This window comes from Amblyomma americanum, chromosome 1, assembly GCF_052857255.1.
Source record: "Amblyomma americanum isolate KBUSLIRL-KWMA chromosome 1, ASM5285725v1, whole genome shotgun sequence".
Taxonomy (NCBI): Eukaryota; Metazoa; Arthropoda; class Arachnida; order Ixodida; family Ixodidae; genus Amblyomma; species Amblyomma americanum.
Window position 1 is genome coordinate 291044928 of NC_135497.1, and position 16260 is coordinate 291061187.

At 45.9% G+C, this 16260-nt stretch overlaps 1 protein-coding gene across 2 annotated transcripts in view; it reads left to right on the forward strand.

Annotated features, from left to right (window-relative positions):
* Positions 1-7143: 7143 nt before the first annotated feature.
* The window catches only part of LOC144115245 (uncharacterized), a 31605-nt gene continuing 22488 nt past the window's right edge, over positions 7144-16260 (forward strand). The window contains exons 1-3 of one of the 2 annotated variants that reach the window (XM_077649539.1): positions 7144-7461; positions 8512-8683; positions 9299-9396. In XM_077649539.1, coding sequence (XP_077505665.1) covers positions 7303-7461; positions 8512-8683; positions 9299-9396 — 429 coding nt within the window. In that variant the 5' untranslated portion in view covers positions 7144-7302. The remainder of the gene's footprint in view (positions 7462-8511; positions 8684-9298; positions 9397-16260) is intronic. The other variant, XM_077649538.1, reaches the window with a different exon arrangement.

Below are 16260 nucleotides of genomic sequence, written 5' to 3' on the forward strand. Positions count from 1 at the left end.
TTGCAATTGTGTTTTGTAAATTCATTGCAACCCCTTTCTTTATTCATTGTTTTGGCAGCGTTCAACTCACGTGCTGTGTTATTTAAGCAGCCAATTAAATGACACATACACAGAGCTCGTTTTGGGTTCAGTTTATTAAAAACGCCATTGAAATGAAAATAACCATGGCGAACATGCAAAGAACAAAAATTAAACTAATCTTATATGTAAAGAAAAAAATGAGTGAGACCCATTGCAACGCATATGCGTATTTAAAAAGAACATGCTTTGTGCTATACAATGAAATACAGTATATAAATATAGTATACAGTATGTCATATCTGTTACAGATGGAGAGCCTTCCGGCAAAGAATTCGTCTCCGTGTGGGACGACAAACACGCCTACTTCTTGAAAAAGTTTCCCTTTACATGCCCGACGTGGGCCCCATGAAGAAGTTCAAGGACAAAAAAAGCATGTGGGCTGCGATCGCGGCAGAAGTGGAAACAGTGACAGGAAAGAAAAGAACCGCGTTGCAGCGTGAAAACTGCTTTAAGACGGTGAAGAAGTACGCGAACGCGCGCAAGCACAACAGACAGAGCGGGGTAAGTCCTGTAGAAATTCCTTTTGCGCAGGAAATGGCCATGGTGGCTACGGTAGACTAGAGTGTATGCCCCGAGATACTGCGAGGTGTGGGGCGCGTTGAGCGCATGGCACCGGCACCGAGTACAATTAAGCCAGGCTGGCGCATCAGACAACGGGGCGGCCAGTGTAGCAGCACCACGTACTGACGCTGACACTGCGGAGACTGCGCCTCTAGCCGCGAAGAAAACAAGGCTCACTTTTGGCGAGGTTCTTTGGAATATACACAAGGACAAGGAGGAGGCCAGGGAGAGAAGGCACAAAGAAAAGATGGAGCTAATCAGAAGCCTCCTCTCAAAAGACGTATGACTTTTCCAGTTGGTGTATTGAGCTCCGAAGTGTTTTTGCGTTCGGTTTTTCTCTTTGATAAATGAAATAAAACCCTTCCATACGTTGCATTTATGTCCTTGTCTTCAAGAAAAAGATTGCGCCAAAGCGCGACTTTTCACTTCGCCAAGTTGCCTCAGCAGTCTCTCTGTCGTGGTCTCATCTCGTGGCGTGTTGTTGGTGGTGCTGTGGTCGTCTGCCAACTGTACTTCTTCATGGTTCTCATCTCCGTTCATTATGCAAATATTGTGTAGCACACAGCGGCGATAATGAATTTTGTGGCCCTCTCCATGCCGTGAAACTCGAGGTGCAGCAACTGCCGAAATCTGCATTTCAGAATGCCGAAAGTGTTCTCGATCCGTGCTCGCGTTTGGCTCAATTTGAAGTTGAATCTCCTTTCTAGTGAAGTCATATGTGTCCGTGGTCGCGGAACGGCGTCATTATATACTCGCGAAGAGGGTACGCTGCATCTCCGAGAACATGGAAGCGGCCCGCTTCACATGCTGCAGGCAACTTCTCACTCAAGAAAGAGTCACTGTATACGTTGGCGTCGTGGAACCGTCCTGTGGGACCACAAAACACGTCTGTAAACATTCTTCTCTCGTCGCAAACTCCTTGGAGGGCATAGGTAGGCATGTCATGCCTGTCGACAAAACTGGCCTTGATTCTGTTGTCTGGACACCGTGTAGGAATGTGGGTGCCGTCAGTAGCTCCCAGCACGTCTGGAAATCCAGCGATCTAAAAAAAATAGAAAACAACGGGACAGGCACCGCTATATCACAATGCGCTGACGATTATGAGGCGCGCGAGGATCGATCCTTCAGCTAAATAATCACGTGAAAGTACGCGTGGTTAAATCTATACAGCGCGGTCCCAATCTTCGTATAGAAAGACGCATGCGATAAACCATCCCTGCCACTTCATCGTGCTTGCAGTTGATTTACCATTCATTCGGTCTCGTACGTGCGAAGGCATGACCTATAGTTGCAGCTAAAGCATAACCACGAACACGAACTAATAAACAGTGAAAGCTAGGATATAAACAATCATCTTTTTAATTATCAGCAAGCATACACACGCCATTCAAAAACTGGAAATGCACCTGTATTAGCGCAATAACTGTACCAGGAAAAAAAGCACATATTTTCTAAAGGTTCTGCAGGAAAGCAAACTTGCCGCTTTGAAGTCAGAGCTCGTCTGGAGCTTCTCTGCCTCTGTTCCGGGCATCCTTATGTACATTGGAGCAACGTCCTCCAAAAAGCCCGCAACTCTGTCCACCACACTATGCAGTGTGCTCTCTGCCATTCCAAACAGCTGTGCTACAGATCTAAAGGTGGCTTTGTTACCAGCATATCTGGAAAAACGAGTCAAGCATTCGAGTGACTGGGAACGCCTGTGAACATACATATGAAAAGGAATCGTGCAAACGCATATATGTTTTGCACTTTGAACGATAATTCTTTACGCGGTCATTTACCACAGAAATGACAAAACGTGTTCTTCGGCTGTCTTCTGAGGTGTTCCGCCATGCCAATAATTTTTTTGGAAACCAGCTTGAGTCTTCAAACTGCGTCGTCAACAAATTGCAAGTCGTTCTGGTCAGGCGAAAATGCCTCCGGAACTGAAAATAGACACATGAAAGAAATGAAAATGAACAAAAAGAACAAACAGCGGGGCACAACAGATAGACGCAACGAACTGCCGTTATTAAACGTACCTCTTCATCGCTGTATTGCGGCACTACGCTGGTCACGAAGTTCTCCACTTTCGGCCGCTGGTACAGGCGACCATGCTCATGAATTGCGGCGACTAGCTCATATTCACTTTCCGATGAACTACGGGACTCCAACAATGCAAGAAGAAAGCGAGCGCGACATTTATTGTCCATTTGCTCTTTCCGCTGCATTTGGAATGCGGTAGTGAAGCTGCAGGAGACGTTCGCCGAGTCGTCTGCCGCCGGCTCTCCTGGCGCCTGCTAGCGCGCCTGCACGACGGGATTGCACCGCGCTCCACCGTCAGTCTCCACGGTGGCGCGCACTCGTGTCGTGCTCGTCCCAGCCGAAAGTACGGCACCGCACGATTGACAGCCAGCCGAACGTGCAGCACCGCACGAGTGCGCAGAAAACGCCACGAGTGCCGTCAGCTGAAGACATCGGCTGACGGCACTCGTGGAGTTTTCCACGCACTCGTGCAGTGCCCCACGTTCGGCTGGATGCCACTCGTGCAGTGCCTTACGTTCGGCTGGGACGAGCACGACACGAGTGCGCGCCCCCGTGGAGACCGACGGTGGAGCGCGGTGCAATCCCGTCGTGCAGCTCGCGCTAGCAGACGTCGCGGGCGGACGATGCTGTTGGCGCAGACAATATCACTACACAGTGGCCGATAGGAGGCATCGACGAAGTGGAAAAAACACGAAGCATCACAAGTGGGCATATTTTAAAGAAATGTTGAATACTGTAGCGGCTGCGATGCATTTATTCGCGCTGCAATCATGCAGCCACCCGCCGGCGAGCGCTGTGCCTTGACCGTTTGAAAAAATTAAAGGTTCGTCAATATTTTTAGTGCGGCGAACGGCAAATGCGGTTCATCCAGCTGGCACGCCTGCACTTTATGACATCATACTTTCTGTCAGCGTGAGCATAGGTTAAAAGTATCAATACAGTGACAATGTGGGGAGCTGAGATTGGATTGAGAATCGTCGGCAGATATTTTCGGAAGTCACTCTAGCTGCTCTAAAGCGTATGCGTCAAAACCAGCAAGCATAACGCCGTGGCGTGTCTGACAAACCTGCACAAGCACAGTCGCAGTATTTCATGAGCATGGTCGTGGTTCCCGCATTGCCCACCGTTGCTATGAACGCCGGTCCTGTGCGCTGTTACTGAAGAGGCTGTTGCTAACTGTACAAATTGCTGACTGCAGTCGTTGGCGTCGGCAGCTCGTAAAAGTGGCCTCTGAGATCTGACATTTTCGAGAGTCTCAGAGGCCACGGTGAACAGAGGGCAGAAAGAGCAACGGCACTCTGAGAATGTTTTGCACGTTCGGCTGAGGTGCAAGTGGACGTGCCACTCGTGTAGTATTTGACGTCACTTCCTAAGCACCGGCACGGAGGCAGTGCTGCTCAGCCGAAGTACAGTGCTGAAGACACAAATAGATAGTACACTTTAAAGGTATCTTCGGCTGAGCCGCACTGCCTGCGGGCCGGTGCTTAGGAAGTGACGTCAAATACTACATGAGTGGCACGTCCACTTACACCCCAGCTGAACGTGCGAAACATTCGCAGAGTGCCGTTGCTCTTTCTGCCCTCTGTTCACCGTGGCCTCTGAGACTCTCACTTATCTCAGAGGCCACTTTTACGAGCGGCCGACGCCGACTGCAGTCAGCAATTTGTACAGTTAGCAACAGCCTCTTCAGTAACAGCGCACAGGACCGGCGTTCATAGCAACGGTGGGCAATGCGGGAACCACGACCATGCTCATGAAATACTGCGACTGTGCTTGTGCAGGTTTGTCAGACACACCACGGCGTTATGCTTGCTGGTTTTGAAGCATACGCTTTAGAGCAGCTATAGTGACTTCCGAAATTATCTGCCGACGATTATCAATCCAATCTCAGCTCCCCACATTGTCACTGTATTGATATATCTTTTAACCTATGCTCACGCTGACAAAAAGTATGATGTCATAAAGTGCAGGCGTGCCAGATGAACCGCATTTGCCGTTCGCCGCACTAAAAATATTGACGAACCTTTAATTTTTTCAAACGGTCGAGGCAAAGCGCTCGCCGGCCGGTGGCTGGATGATTGCAGCGCGTATAAATGCATCGCAGCCGCTACAATATTCAACATTTCTTTAAAATATTCCCACTTGTGATGCTTCGTGTTTTTTCCACTTCGTCGATGCTTCCTATCGGCCACTGTGTAGTGATATTGTCCGCGCTAACAGCATCGTCCGCCCGCGACGCCTGCTAGCGCGAGCTGCACGACGGGATTGCACCGCGCTCCACCGTCGGTCTCCACGGGGGCGCGCACTCGTGTCGTGCTCGTCCCAGCCGAACGTAAGGCACTGCACGAGTGGCATCCAGCCGAACGTGGGGCACCGCACGAATGCGTGGAAAACTCCACGAGTGCCGTCAGCCGAAGACACCATAACATATGATGTCTTCAGCTAACGGAACTCGCGGAGTTTTCCACGCACTCGTGCGGTGCCCCACGTTCGGCTGGATGCCTCTCGTGCAGTGCCGTACGTTCGGCTGGGACGAGCACGACACGAGTGCGCGCCACCATGGAGACCGACGGTGGAGCGCGGTGCAATCCCGTCGTGCAGCGCGCGCTAGCAGACGACGTAGTTGGCGCAGACAATATCACTACCACGCCGGTCGTGATCACTACACAGTGACCGATAGGAAGCATCGACGAAGAGAAAAAACTGACGAAGCATCACAAGCGGGTATATTTAAAAGAAATGTTGAATGTTGTAGCGGATGCAACGCATTTATTCGCGCTGCAATCACGCAGCCACCGGCCAGCGAGCCATGTGCCTTTTCCTTAAGAGAAAATTAAAGGTTTGTCAATATTTTTAGTGCAGCGAACGGCAGATGCGGATCATCGCGCATGTCTGCACTTTATGACATCGTACTTTTTGCCAACGTGAGCACAGGTTAAAAGATATATCAATAGAGCGACAATGTGGGAGCTGAGATTGGATTGATAATCGTCGGTAGATATTTTCGGAAGTTACTATAGCTGCTCGGGGTACCCGAGTTGGAACCCGACCGCGGCGGCCGCGTTTCGATGGAGGCGAAACGCAAAGGCGCCCGTGTGCTGTGCGATGTCAGTGTACGTTAAAGATCGCCAGGTGGTCGAAATTATTCCGGAGCCCTTCACTACGGCACCTCTTTCGTCCTGTCATCTTAGTCCCTCATTTATCCCTTCCCTTACGGCTCGGTTCAGGTGTTAGCCGAGATGCGGAACAGATACTGTGCCATTTCATTTCCCCAGAAACCAATTATTTTTACTCTAGCTGCTCTAAAGATGCATCAAAACCGGCAAGCATAGCGTCGTGGTGTTGTATCTGACAAACCTGCACAAGCACAATCGCAGTATTTAACGACCATGCTCGTGGTTCCCGCATTTACCACCGTTTCTATGAACGCCGGTCCTGCGTGCTCTTTCTGAAGAGGTTGTTGGCGTCGGCCGCTCGTAAGAATGGCCTCTAAGATTAGCGAAATTCTCGGAGGCCACCGTGAACAGAGGGCAGAAAGAGCAACGGCACTCTGCGAATGTTCGCAAGCTCGGCTGGGATGCAAGTGGAAGTGCCACTCGTGTAGTATTTGACGTCACTTCCTAAGCACCGACCCGCAGGCAGTGCGGCTCAGCCGAAGACACCATTAAAGTGTACTATCTATTTGTGTCTTCGACTGAGCAGCACTGCCTCCGTGCCGGTGCTTAGGAAGTGACGTCAAATACTACACGAGTGGCACGTCCACTTGCACCCCAGCCGAACGTGCGAAACATTCGCAGAGTGCCGTTGCTCTTTCTGCCCTCTGTTCACCGTGGCCTCTGAGACTCTCACTTATCTCAGAGGCCATTTTTACGAGCTGCCGACGCCGACTGCAGTCAGCAATTTGTACAGTTAGCAACAACCTCTTGCGGGAACCACGACCATGCTCATGAAATACTGCGACTGTGCTTGTGCAGGTTTGTCAGACACACCACGGCGTTATGCTTGCTGGTTTTGACGCATACGCTTTAGAGCAGCTATAGTGACTTCCGGAAATATCTGCCGACGATTCTCAATCCAATCTCAGCTCCCCACATTGTCACTGTATTGATATATCTTTTAACCTATGCTCACGCTGACAAAAAGTATGATGTCATAAAGTGCATGCGTGCCAGATGAACCGCATTTGTCGTTCGCCGCACTAAAAATATTGACGAACCTTTAATTTTTTCAAACGGTCAAGGCACAGCGCTCGCCGGCGGGTGGCTGCATGATTGCAGCGCGAATAAATGCATCGCAGCCGCTACAACATTCAACATTTCTTTAAAATATGCCCACTTGTGATGCTTCGTGTTTTTTCCACTTCGTCGATGCTTCCTATCGGCCACTGTGTAGTGATATTGTCTGCGCCAACAGCATCGTCCGCCCGCGACGTCTGCTAGCGCGAGCTGCACGACGGGATTGCACCGCGCTCCACCGTCGGTCTCCACGGTGGCGCGGTGGCGCGCACTCGTGTCGTGCTCGTCCCAGCCGAACGTAAGACGCTGCACGAGTGGCATCCAGCCGAACTTGGGGCACTGCACGAGTGCGTGGAAAACTCCACGAGTGCCGTCAGCCGAAGACACCATATTTTTAAACATGGCCGCCCTCATGTGGCGTGCTTGCTTACGGCGCAGCTTGCGGGCAGCATGTAAGCCGCTGCCCGTGTACTTGCAGTCAGTCGAGAAGAAATTGTTGCTTCCAGAGACCTCCAAAATCCAGGAACTCTCCTCTGTTTGTTCCTTGAGTCGGCTTGAGGTGAGTGTACTTCTGTTGAGAGAGTCTTCGGAATGCATGAACCCAATGCATGAACCAAACTAACCCAGTTAACCGCTAACTTGGATCGCGTGCTTTCTCCCGATTCAGTTTAGTACAGGTCACTCACAAATGCAGGACTGTATCGGCTACCTCTGCTATGTTTTGTCGGTTAATACGCGTCCTGTTGGACTGAACGCAAATTATTCAATCTCTTATAGTTTTCAGAACCTAATAGTTACCTTGCTGGTGCCCCTTAGGAGGCTTCTTTATTTCTACACACATGCAGTCTAATCCTATACCAACCAAGTGCCATGGAAATTTAAATATATTATTACTGTCAGCTCAGCGATGGCCAAAGATCACTTACAAAAAGTGACGAACACAAATAAAGAAGAATGATCGTGAAGTGCTCAACAGCTAATAAAAACGACACATTCACATTAAAAAAGCAAACAGGCGTAGCATGCGCGACTGCATGCTGCGCCTGCTTGCTTCGCGCACCTTCGCGCTTGCCGTGAGGATCACTTCAGAATATCGTGCTGTGTATTGCACCCTATTCTTATATCCTTTGAGAGAAGAAAGTCTTCTAAAAATTTTTGCATGCGCCGAGTACTGGAACAAGTGGCTAAAGTGACAATGTCTAGATGCACAAGACACAAAGGGTTACACAATTTTTTTGGGAGCACAGCAAAAATTTCAGCCTTTGACTTTTCCTTCCAACTCTAAATGTGAGCATTTCATTGACTTGACAGGAAATTGTTTGGTCAGTATTTCTTAATAAAGAAATCAGCTGCGTGCTTTTTCATCATCTCCAAATTATGTTAGTCTTTAATAGATCAGCTGTAAGTTTGGGCTAGTTGTAAATCAATTTGACTGAGTACTTTGGCACACTGCAAGCTATAAAAGGACACTGGATGTTGTGCTGTGACCTAGGTCTCTCCCATTAATCCTTGTCATATTTTTAGTTGCATTCAGAAATAAGAAATAAGTGCTTCTTCAAGGTACATAGTGGAAGTGATCACATATTGGTTTGTATGCTTGCTTGCTTAGGGCTGCAAGAAGCTGTCCACATCAGCTTGCAGTTTTTGCAAGGAAGAAGAGGAAGTGGAAACAGAGGGTGGAGCTGAAGACAGTGAAGAGACAAGTGATGATGGCACACTAAATGTCAAGAAAGTGACTCTCCATCCTCCAGAATTAAGTATCCAGTATCTGGAGAGCAAAGGTTTGCCCCCCTCCCCCAATTTTCGTGTCATGCTGTGTCAGCTGGAAATCTCTAACATTTAGTATGTTTGCACTCAATGCCAAACTGTGGTGCATTTAATGCAGAGAGCTGGGCCAGTTGGTTGCTTAGAACAGGATGCAACACAGTACCAGTGCCAGAAGATAAAGACAGAAGACAAACGAGGCCAGTGGTTGGGGTGTTAAGCTTGGCTTTTCTTATCCTTGTCTTTCAGTGCTGGTAGCATGTCTCATCCTGTAATGCTCATCATATTGCTTACCAACAAACATGAGTGGGCCTAAGCTACACCAATTCTGGATCACAACTTGCATAAAGTTCCTGCTTGCTTGCAATGCAACTGTTGGTGAACAGTACTGTTGGCAAAATAAAACTTGTCAGTTGACTAGTTGATTATTTGTCTTAGTGGTAATTAACTGATCGCAAAATGTCTGACTGTGATAGTAACTACACCCAAGACACCGGAAAATCATTCACGGCATTTTTTGCACTTTATGAAACCGTTGAAAATTTACAAGACATTTCTTAGTTTTCATGTTCCTTTTGTATGAATAATCAACAGTTTGGCATGTATGATTCAGTTATTCTTTTTGTTTTCAGCTTACAAAGAAACCTATGGGGATGACCCTGTCTGGACAATGTACCGAAGAAATTTCAAAGGCCAATTTCCCCCGAAGAAAACACGCAGGAATTGTGTTGTGAGTAGTGCAGCAACCTTGTAGTGATATACATTCAGGAAGAAAACCAAGGAGGGTTCCCATGGTTTGCATACTCTGAAGCATCTTTAGAGCAAATTTGAAGTGGCCCTGAAACAAATTTTATGGCCTACTCTAATGCACGGAATCAATATCAGATGTACTTGTGAGCATTCGATTTAAGTTTATGTGCTCTGTGTGAAGCTAATAATATTTGAAAATCGTGGCTCTTGGCCAAATAAGGCTGCACAGCCCTGTGTGTTTACACTCTCCACTGTGCACCTAATGTTAGGCTGGGGACTGACATCAGTTTGAAGAGCACTGTCTAAAAAAAGCACAGGAGTTTATTTCAGTATCGTTGTGATTTACTATATTTTGCCCTCCTACGGAAACGGAATGGGAAGACCAGAACCAAACGATAGTATTCTAAGCTATGCCACACTTCAAACTGAGGAAGAATGTCGTCTGCTCGGAATGCTGTATAGTTCACTCTCGGTGTTAATGCATGTTGCTGTGTGGTTGGTTTAAAAGGTGCAGACACAATATTTTCAAACACAAACAAGCGATATTATAAAAAATCAGGAGCGTAAGGATTTTCCTTGTAGCAAGTGTCAGTCACAGGCGTTGAATAGAAAATAATTTAATATGATTTTGAAGGTTGTCCGAGCAGCAGCTTGGCATTTCCACCCACGTTGAGTGACATCAGCGTGCACTTGTCCCAATTATTGTGACGTCAACGTACTCGGTGGTTGTTCACAGGAACCACCAGTGATTGTTGGCAACGCTGATGTCATCAGAATGTGGTAGCCCAGGTTGGCAGGTCGCCTATGGCGTCAAAGTGCACTCTAGAGGTGGCACCGATCAAGACTGAAACTGCTGGTTTGAAATCGTTTCTGATTAATTATTAGCTCTGCACACTGGTGTTCTGAGCTCATTTTCATGATTACTAGGCCCAGAGGCCTCTTTCAAGGCATAAAAATGGTCACCCTAAAACTTTGTCGGTATTACTTAAAGTTTTGTGGTTTGTTTTCTGACGACAGTGAATTGATTTTGTTGTGCTATGGATTAGAAGGACAAAGTAGTAAATTGTGAAGCTAGAGCATGGTGTCAATGGCATGATGTTTGTATTTGCAGACAATCCGTTCCGTGGCAGTAGAGCAAATCATTCGACGTAAGGACTGGGGGGTTTGGCCCTTTCCTCAAGCCAAACTACGGCATTTGCATGCCAGTACATCACTTGCCTAAGCTGTTTGGTCAATTTCAGTTCCTCACCCTCCTCTGTATATGGCAGCATTAGTCTCCACGAACGAAGTTCCTCCTAAAGTGGCTGCATGTAAACGATGGAGGTGAAAAAAAAAATAGGGGGTGTGCAGATTTAAAATATTTCAAATGCTACTGGAATACAAATAATCAGATTATAATATAATTGAATATAAAATTTAATATTGAACAACGAATTGCAGGCGCATTTATTCACAATAACATTTTTATTTTCACACGTTGGGACATTAAACTTTCCTGAAGAGTGCACTAGAAAGCCTTAACACTAAAGGCTTAGTTGAGACCAGTAAGACGGCAGGTTGAAAGATATTCCATATGCACAAGAACACAATGAGTATCATATCGTAATCATAAATGGCCTGATGCAGTGAGAAACATTCCATGTTGTACTAGTATAATAATGCTTAAAGTAATTATAAATCCTAATTTGTCATTTGCAAAATAAACATGAAGCATATCACGCGTTGTCGTGTAAAAAGAGGGAACTGTTTGATTTTGAATGGGACTGGCGCAAAGATTGTGTGTTAGTCCCGTCAACCTCTTTCCTTCTATCTGTCTTTTGTGTTACTGCAGTTTGTTGTCAATTTGAAACTGTCATCCAAATCGCCCAGCAAGATGTACTTCTAAGTTGAACTGTTTGAGTTGGGAGGATAGGCAATCTCATCTCATGCTCATGAAACAAGGAAAGTCTCCTTGTGAACTATGTGGTGAAATGGTCACAGTAGACAGGGTTTTATTTTAAAGAAGGAAACTCGGGAAGCAAAGAAAAAAGCGCTTTGTAGTATTTTATGACATGCACATACCTTTTCACTCGAAGCTAGTCTTAGGAGAGAATGCAGTACAGTCGAACCTGATCATGTCGAACTAAGTTAGATCGAATTATCCTTTATATGGAATAATTTTTTAGCACTGTAAAGCTAGTGAATTTATAGGAAAGTTTACGGCTGCATCGTACAAAAAGCCATTAATTACATCTGATAGATCACACTTTGGGCAACACCGGTCGATTCAAGAAGCTGGCTTTCCCTCCGCACGCCTCCGGAGGTTGGTTTTGCCGCATGGACCTGCGGGTGCTATTACACACCTTTAGCATACCGTGTACTGGGTTACCATCACTGTTACCGTGACCGGAGTACCGGGAGGGTGCCCACTGCCAGCGCGCACGTGCTGATAGGTCCCGATACGGCAGGCTTGCTTGCAGCTACTGCAGACCAATGCTGACGTAGATTTTCCATGACTAAAGCGGGGGGAGCGTAGTCGCCGACAAGAATATGCGCTTTTAATGTGTTGCGCCCGCATTGTCATTAATTTCATGCGTATGGTGTGTCGTGCTGCCATCAGCAATTTCGCATGGTTTTCGTTCTCTGTGTACTTGATGTGGCAGTTGATTAGCAGCCTTAAAATGGCAGAATCTCCCCTTTTTTGTGACACTGGAAATTATCAAGCTAATTGAACGAGGTGAGAAGAAATCCGAAGTTGCTGCAACGTGCAAGATTTTGAGAAGCACGCTGAGAACCATTTTGAAGAACGAGGCTGATGTTTGGGCTAAAAGCAGAGAAGAGACCCGGCGGAAAAGGCAAGACTGCAATTCTTGCAGAACGCACTTTCAGTTCCGGTGAGCTACAGGTCCAATATAAGAGTGTGGATGACCTGCGAACTTTTTTCAAGTGGCTGAGGTCTTGAAACAATGACCTGCTAGGCCAAGATTGCAACATCTGCCTCATCGTAAACAATGACTGTGCCCACCGCTGCAGTGCTAGATTCAGCAACATTGCACTTTGCTTCCTGCCGCCAAACGTTATGTTGGTGCTTTCAAACCTTGGATCAGTGGATAATCGACATGGTAAAGGTTAAGGAAACATCTGATACCTCCTGCAGAATCTGAGGACTGGAAGATACCTAAAAATCAACCTCTCCCTTAGGTGCCCTGTCTATGCTGAGTGGGTCATGGAATGATGGCAAAAACGAAACTATACAGAACTGCTTCCTGCGTTCTGGTCTCTGCTTTCCCAGAGAAGACGGAGCAAATTCTTTGTTGGGTGAGCTGAACGAAGCCGTCACAGGTCTTCATGATTTGTAGTACTTATGATGGGGCAGCCGGAGGCGGCTTTGTCTCCAACAATGCTGAGGCCTTAGGAGAGCTTGTGGACGAAATCATCATTACCGACTTTGCAGATAGCCAGGACACCACTGATTTTAATTGTGATGACTTGAGAGAACCTGTGCCCACGCGCTTCGACATGGTTGCTATTGCAGGTCAATAGAAGGCTGTGGCTATTCATGGCTATTTTGCTTGGTAATCTGCGCGCAGTAAGTGGCTATCATAGAAGTGCATTTTTTTTCATGTCTGTGTTTGTATTCTGTTAAATTTACTGCTAGTTTTATATCAAATTACACATTACATCGAACTTATCGGCATTTTTTTGCGAGTTCAATATATTGGGTTCAATTGTACACCAGAATGTCGATGATACGAATCTCACGGGATTACAAGAAGTGCTTGTGTCATCGAAAAACAATCATCCGTATGCAAAAGCATGGAATATGCATTCACACTGTTACGTTTTCAGCTGATGATGCCTACTCCGTGACTGATGGTCGCTTCATCGGCGATGTTAAGGCCACGCGCTGGGTACTCGCGATTGCCGCTTTGGTGCCTACTCGTGCTACTGTGCAGTGCTCGTGGTGTGTACTGCACGACTAACAATCGTGGTGGCGGCAATGGGCAGGCCGTGCGCCACCGCTCAGTGCTCATGTTGCGCACTGCGCAACTGGCGTTACGGCATGTGTGATACGAGGGCAGTGCTTAGTGCTGGCAGGTGCGAGGTTGCGGCTCCTGCATTCATATCATACCAAATGTGTATCAGCTGTGATCGTATAGAGATTCTACAATAGTAGATCTACATTATATTTAGGCCCATCAATAACATTGGACGCTATGCAATTGATCTTCAATACAGTAATTGGTAGAGTCAGCAATCATAAACTCCTGGGTGTTTGGGTTTCTGAGACTTTCTTAGAATGCTCACATTTCTACTCTTGTATCTTATATACAGCATGTTCAAAATTAGACTTTACTGATTTTTTAAAAATTGTGAAGCGTTGTATGCTAATGCCGCTTTTTCACATCGGTTATACAGCCAGGCGGATACAAATTGGGGTAATAATTGTCCCTGTAAATTCATAATTAACTAAAATTCAATAATTAACTTTTTATTGGTTGAAGTTAGCATGCATGTTTATATTGAGAACTTGGAGGCAGTTGCTTTCTAGGGCTATTCCATTTTGTACAATTTTAGCAACGTGCCTGTGTTCTCAGATGCGGACATCTGAAATTTTGTCTCAGTTCATATAATTACGCATACGAGACAGCGGCTTTCGGCGTGAAGCATCTCCCTCGTGTACCGCAGGTGTTGCGTATAGCACTCAGCCTTGCAAGAGTGTGCAGCGAGCGGCGACGTGGATGACTTCGTTCGGGGCCAGCGTTTTCCTTCTTGGTGATCAAAACCGATAAATCGCTGTTGGGTCGGCGGCAAGGGAGAGCTGTATCTTTAAGCGATTGCTTCTACAGCTGGTAGAAAGACGCGATGCTTGCACACTCTTGCAAGGCCGAGTGCCATACGCGACAGCTGCAACAGCTGCTTCACGCTGAGAGCCGGTGCCTTGCGTGCGTAATTACACGAACTGGGACGAAATTTTAGATGTCCGCATTTCAGGACACTGCTGTGTCGCTAAAATTGTGCAAAATGGAATAGCCCTCAAGGGCAACTGCCTCCAATTTCTCAATATAAACTTGCACGCTAACTTCAGCCAATAAAAGGGTAATGAATGAATTTCTGTTAATTTTGAGTTTATGTGGACAATTATTACCCCAATTTGTGTCTGCCTGGCCACATTACCAATGTGCAAAAACAGCATTAGCGTACGGCATTTCACATTTAAGAAAAAAATCAGTATAGTCTAATTTTGAACACGCTGTATGTAAAACAGTTTGTTGTCGTTATAGAATCGCTAATGTCATACCTGAATGGTTGAAGTTATCTGCATACCCCCCCTGTGGTCGCGAAGGTTTTACAAATCTGAAAGCTTTGAAGTTGGCAGGTATGTATCTATGTACTGTGCACTTTTCTGTTGTAAATTGTCTTCTTGTATTCTTGTATAGGGCACTACGATTAAAAGCAGTTATAACAGATGATCACTGTACAAAAGAAGGCGTTATGAACATTCAAAGGGTATGATGGTCATCCTCAATATTTGGCTACAGCATCTCTCTTCTTCAAACACAATTTGCTTAAGGCAGATAAAATATATTTTTACTGTTTGTTCCAACATATATACAAAACCCCAATGTATGCCACCATTCCGTACAATTCTTTATTAGAGTACCACCTTTGAACGCAGAGAAACTGGCCCCTGGACTCGTAGCAACTACGGCAAACAGAAAATTATCAAGCACCCACTGCCCTAAATAATTTTTCAAGTTATCTTGAATTCAGTATTTCTCTGAGACATTTTAATGAAATAATCAGAGGCTACCTGATGACAAATGACATGCATAATCCTTGTACTCTCGTGCTCTGATGTGCTGACACGACCATAGCATATTTGACATGTACTGCACTTTTTTCTGAGATTGGTGTTAATATACTGTTACACTGTCATTTATTTTTTATCAAAATTTTTCTGTGTACAGAAGAAATGTAATTTCATGTCATGCCTTGTTACTTTGCTCTGACCATTTTTCAAGCAGTCTGCATACCTTTCTTTCACTGTAATGCGTTACCTTTTTCAAGTGCACTGGACTCCAAACTGTACAAGGGAGCTGGGGACTCGTCAGGCATTACACACCTTTTGCTTCAGCTTCCTCTTTCTTCGTTAGCAAAAAAATAAAGTCTGATTTGATTTGATGATTGCAAGTTGTTAGGCTCTTAAATGAAGAAAATGCCATAAACAAACAAACACTTTAATAACTAGTAGCCCATCAGCGCAACAGTGAATCTTTCCAACCCTTTGTTTGGTACATACTAATAGACATAGCTGCTTATTTGCTCATAAAACCTAGCACGCACACACATGCACGCACATACTCTCACTCGCACTCTCTCACTCATTCACTCTTTTTTTTCTCCAAAGATGCTTTTGCGTGGAATTCAGGTAGCAGGTACCGTTATTCGGCCTTTTATTGGTTAAGATGTCTCAAGCAGACCATAGTACAGTACTAACCTTTTGGATCACATTCCTCATTCAACAAAGCCTCCTCTGAGTATGCATAGCTTTTCATTCTTATGTGGAAACTGTTTTATGTTCAGCTGCACTTGGGTTGTGGTCAAATGCTTCCCAGACGAATGCTTATTCTACTCCATGCTTCTTTCAAGGGGTCTCAGCTCCTTGCCGAGTTATTTCAGCGTCAGTGTTTCCTGCAGTGCCAACTCTACTTTTTTACTGGTGATAGCATTTCCTTGTGCAAGCACGGCTCCAAGTACTACCATTTGTACATATAATTACTAGTAAATAAACCGTTCATGGTGACAAAAATGCTGTGATAAATGTGAATTTTGGCACGTAGAATTTTCATATTAAATCCCC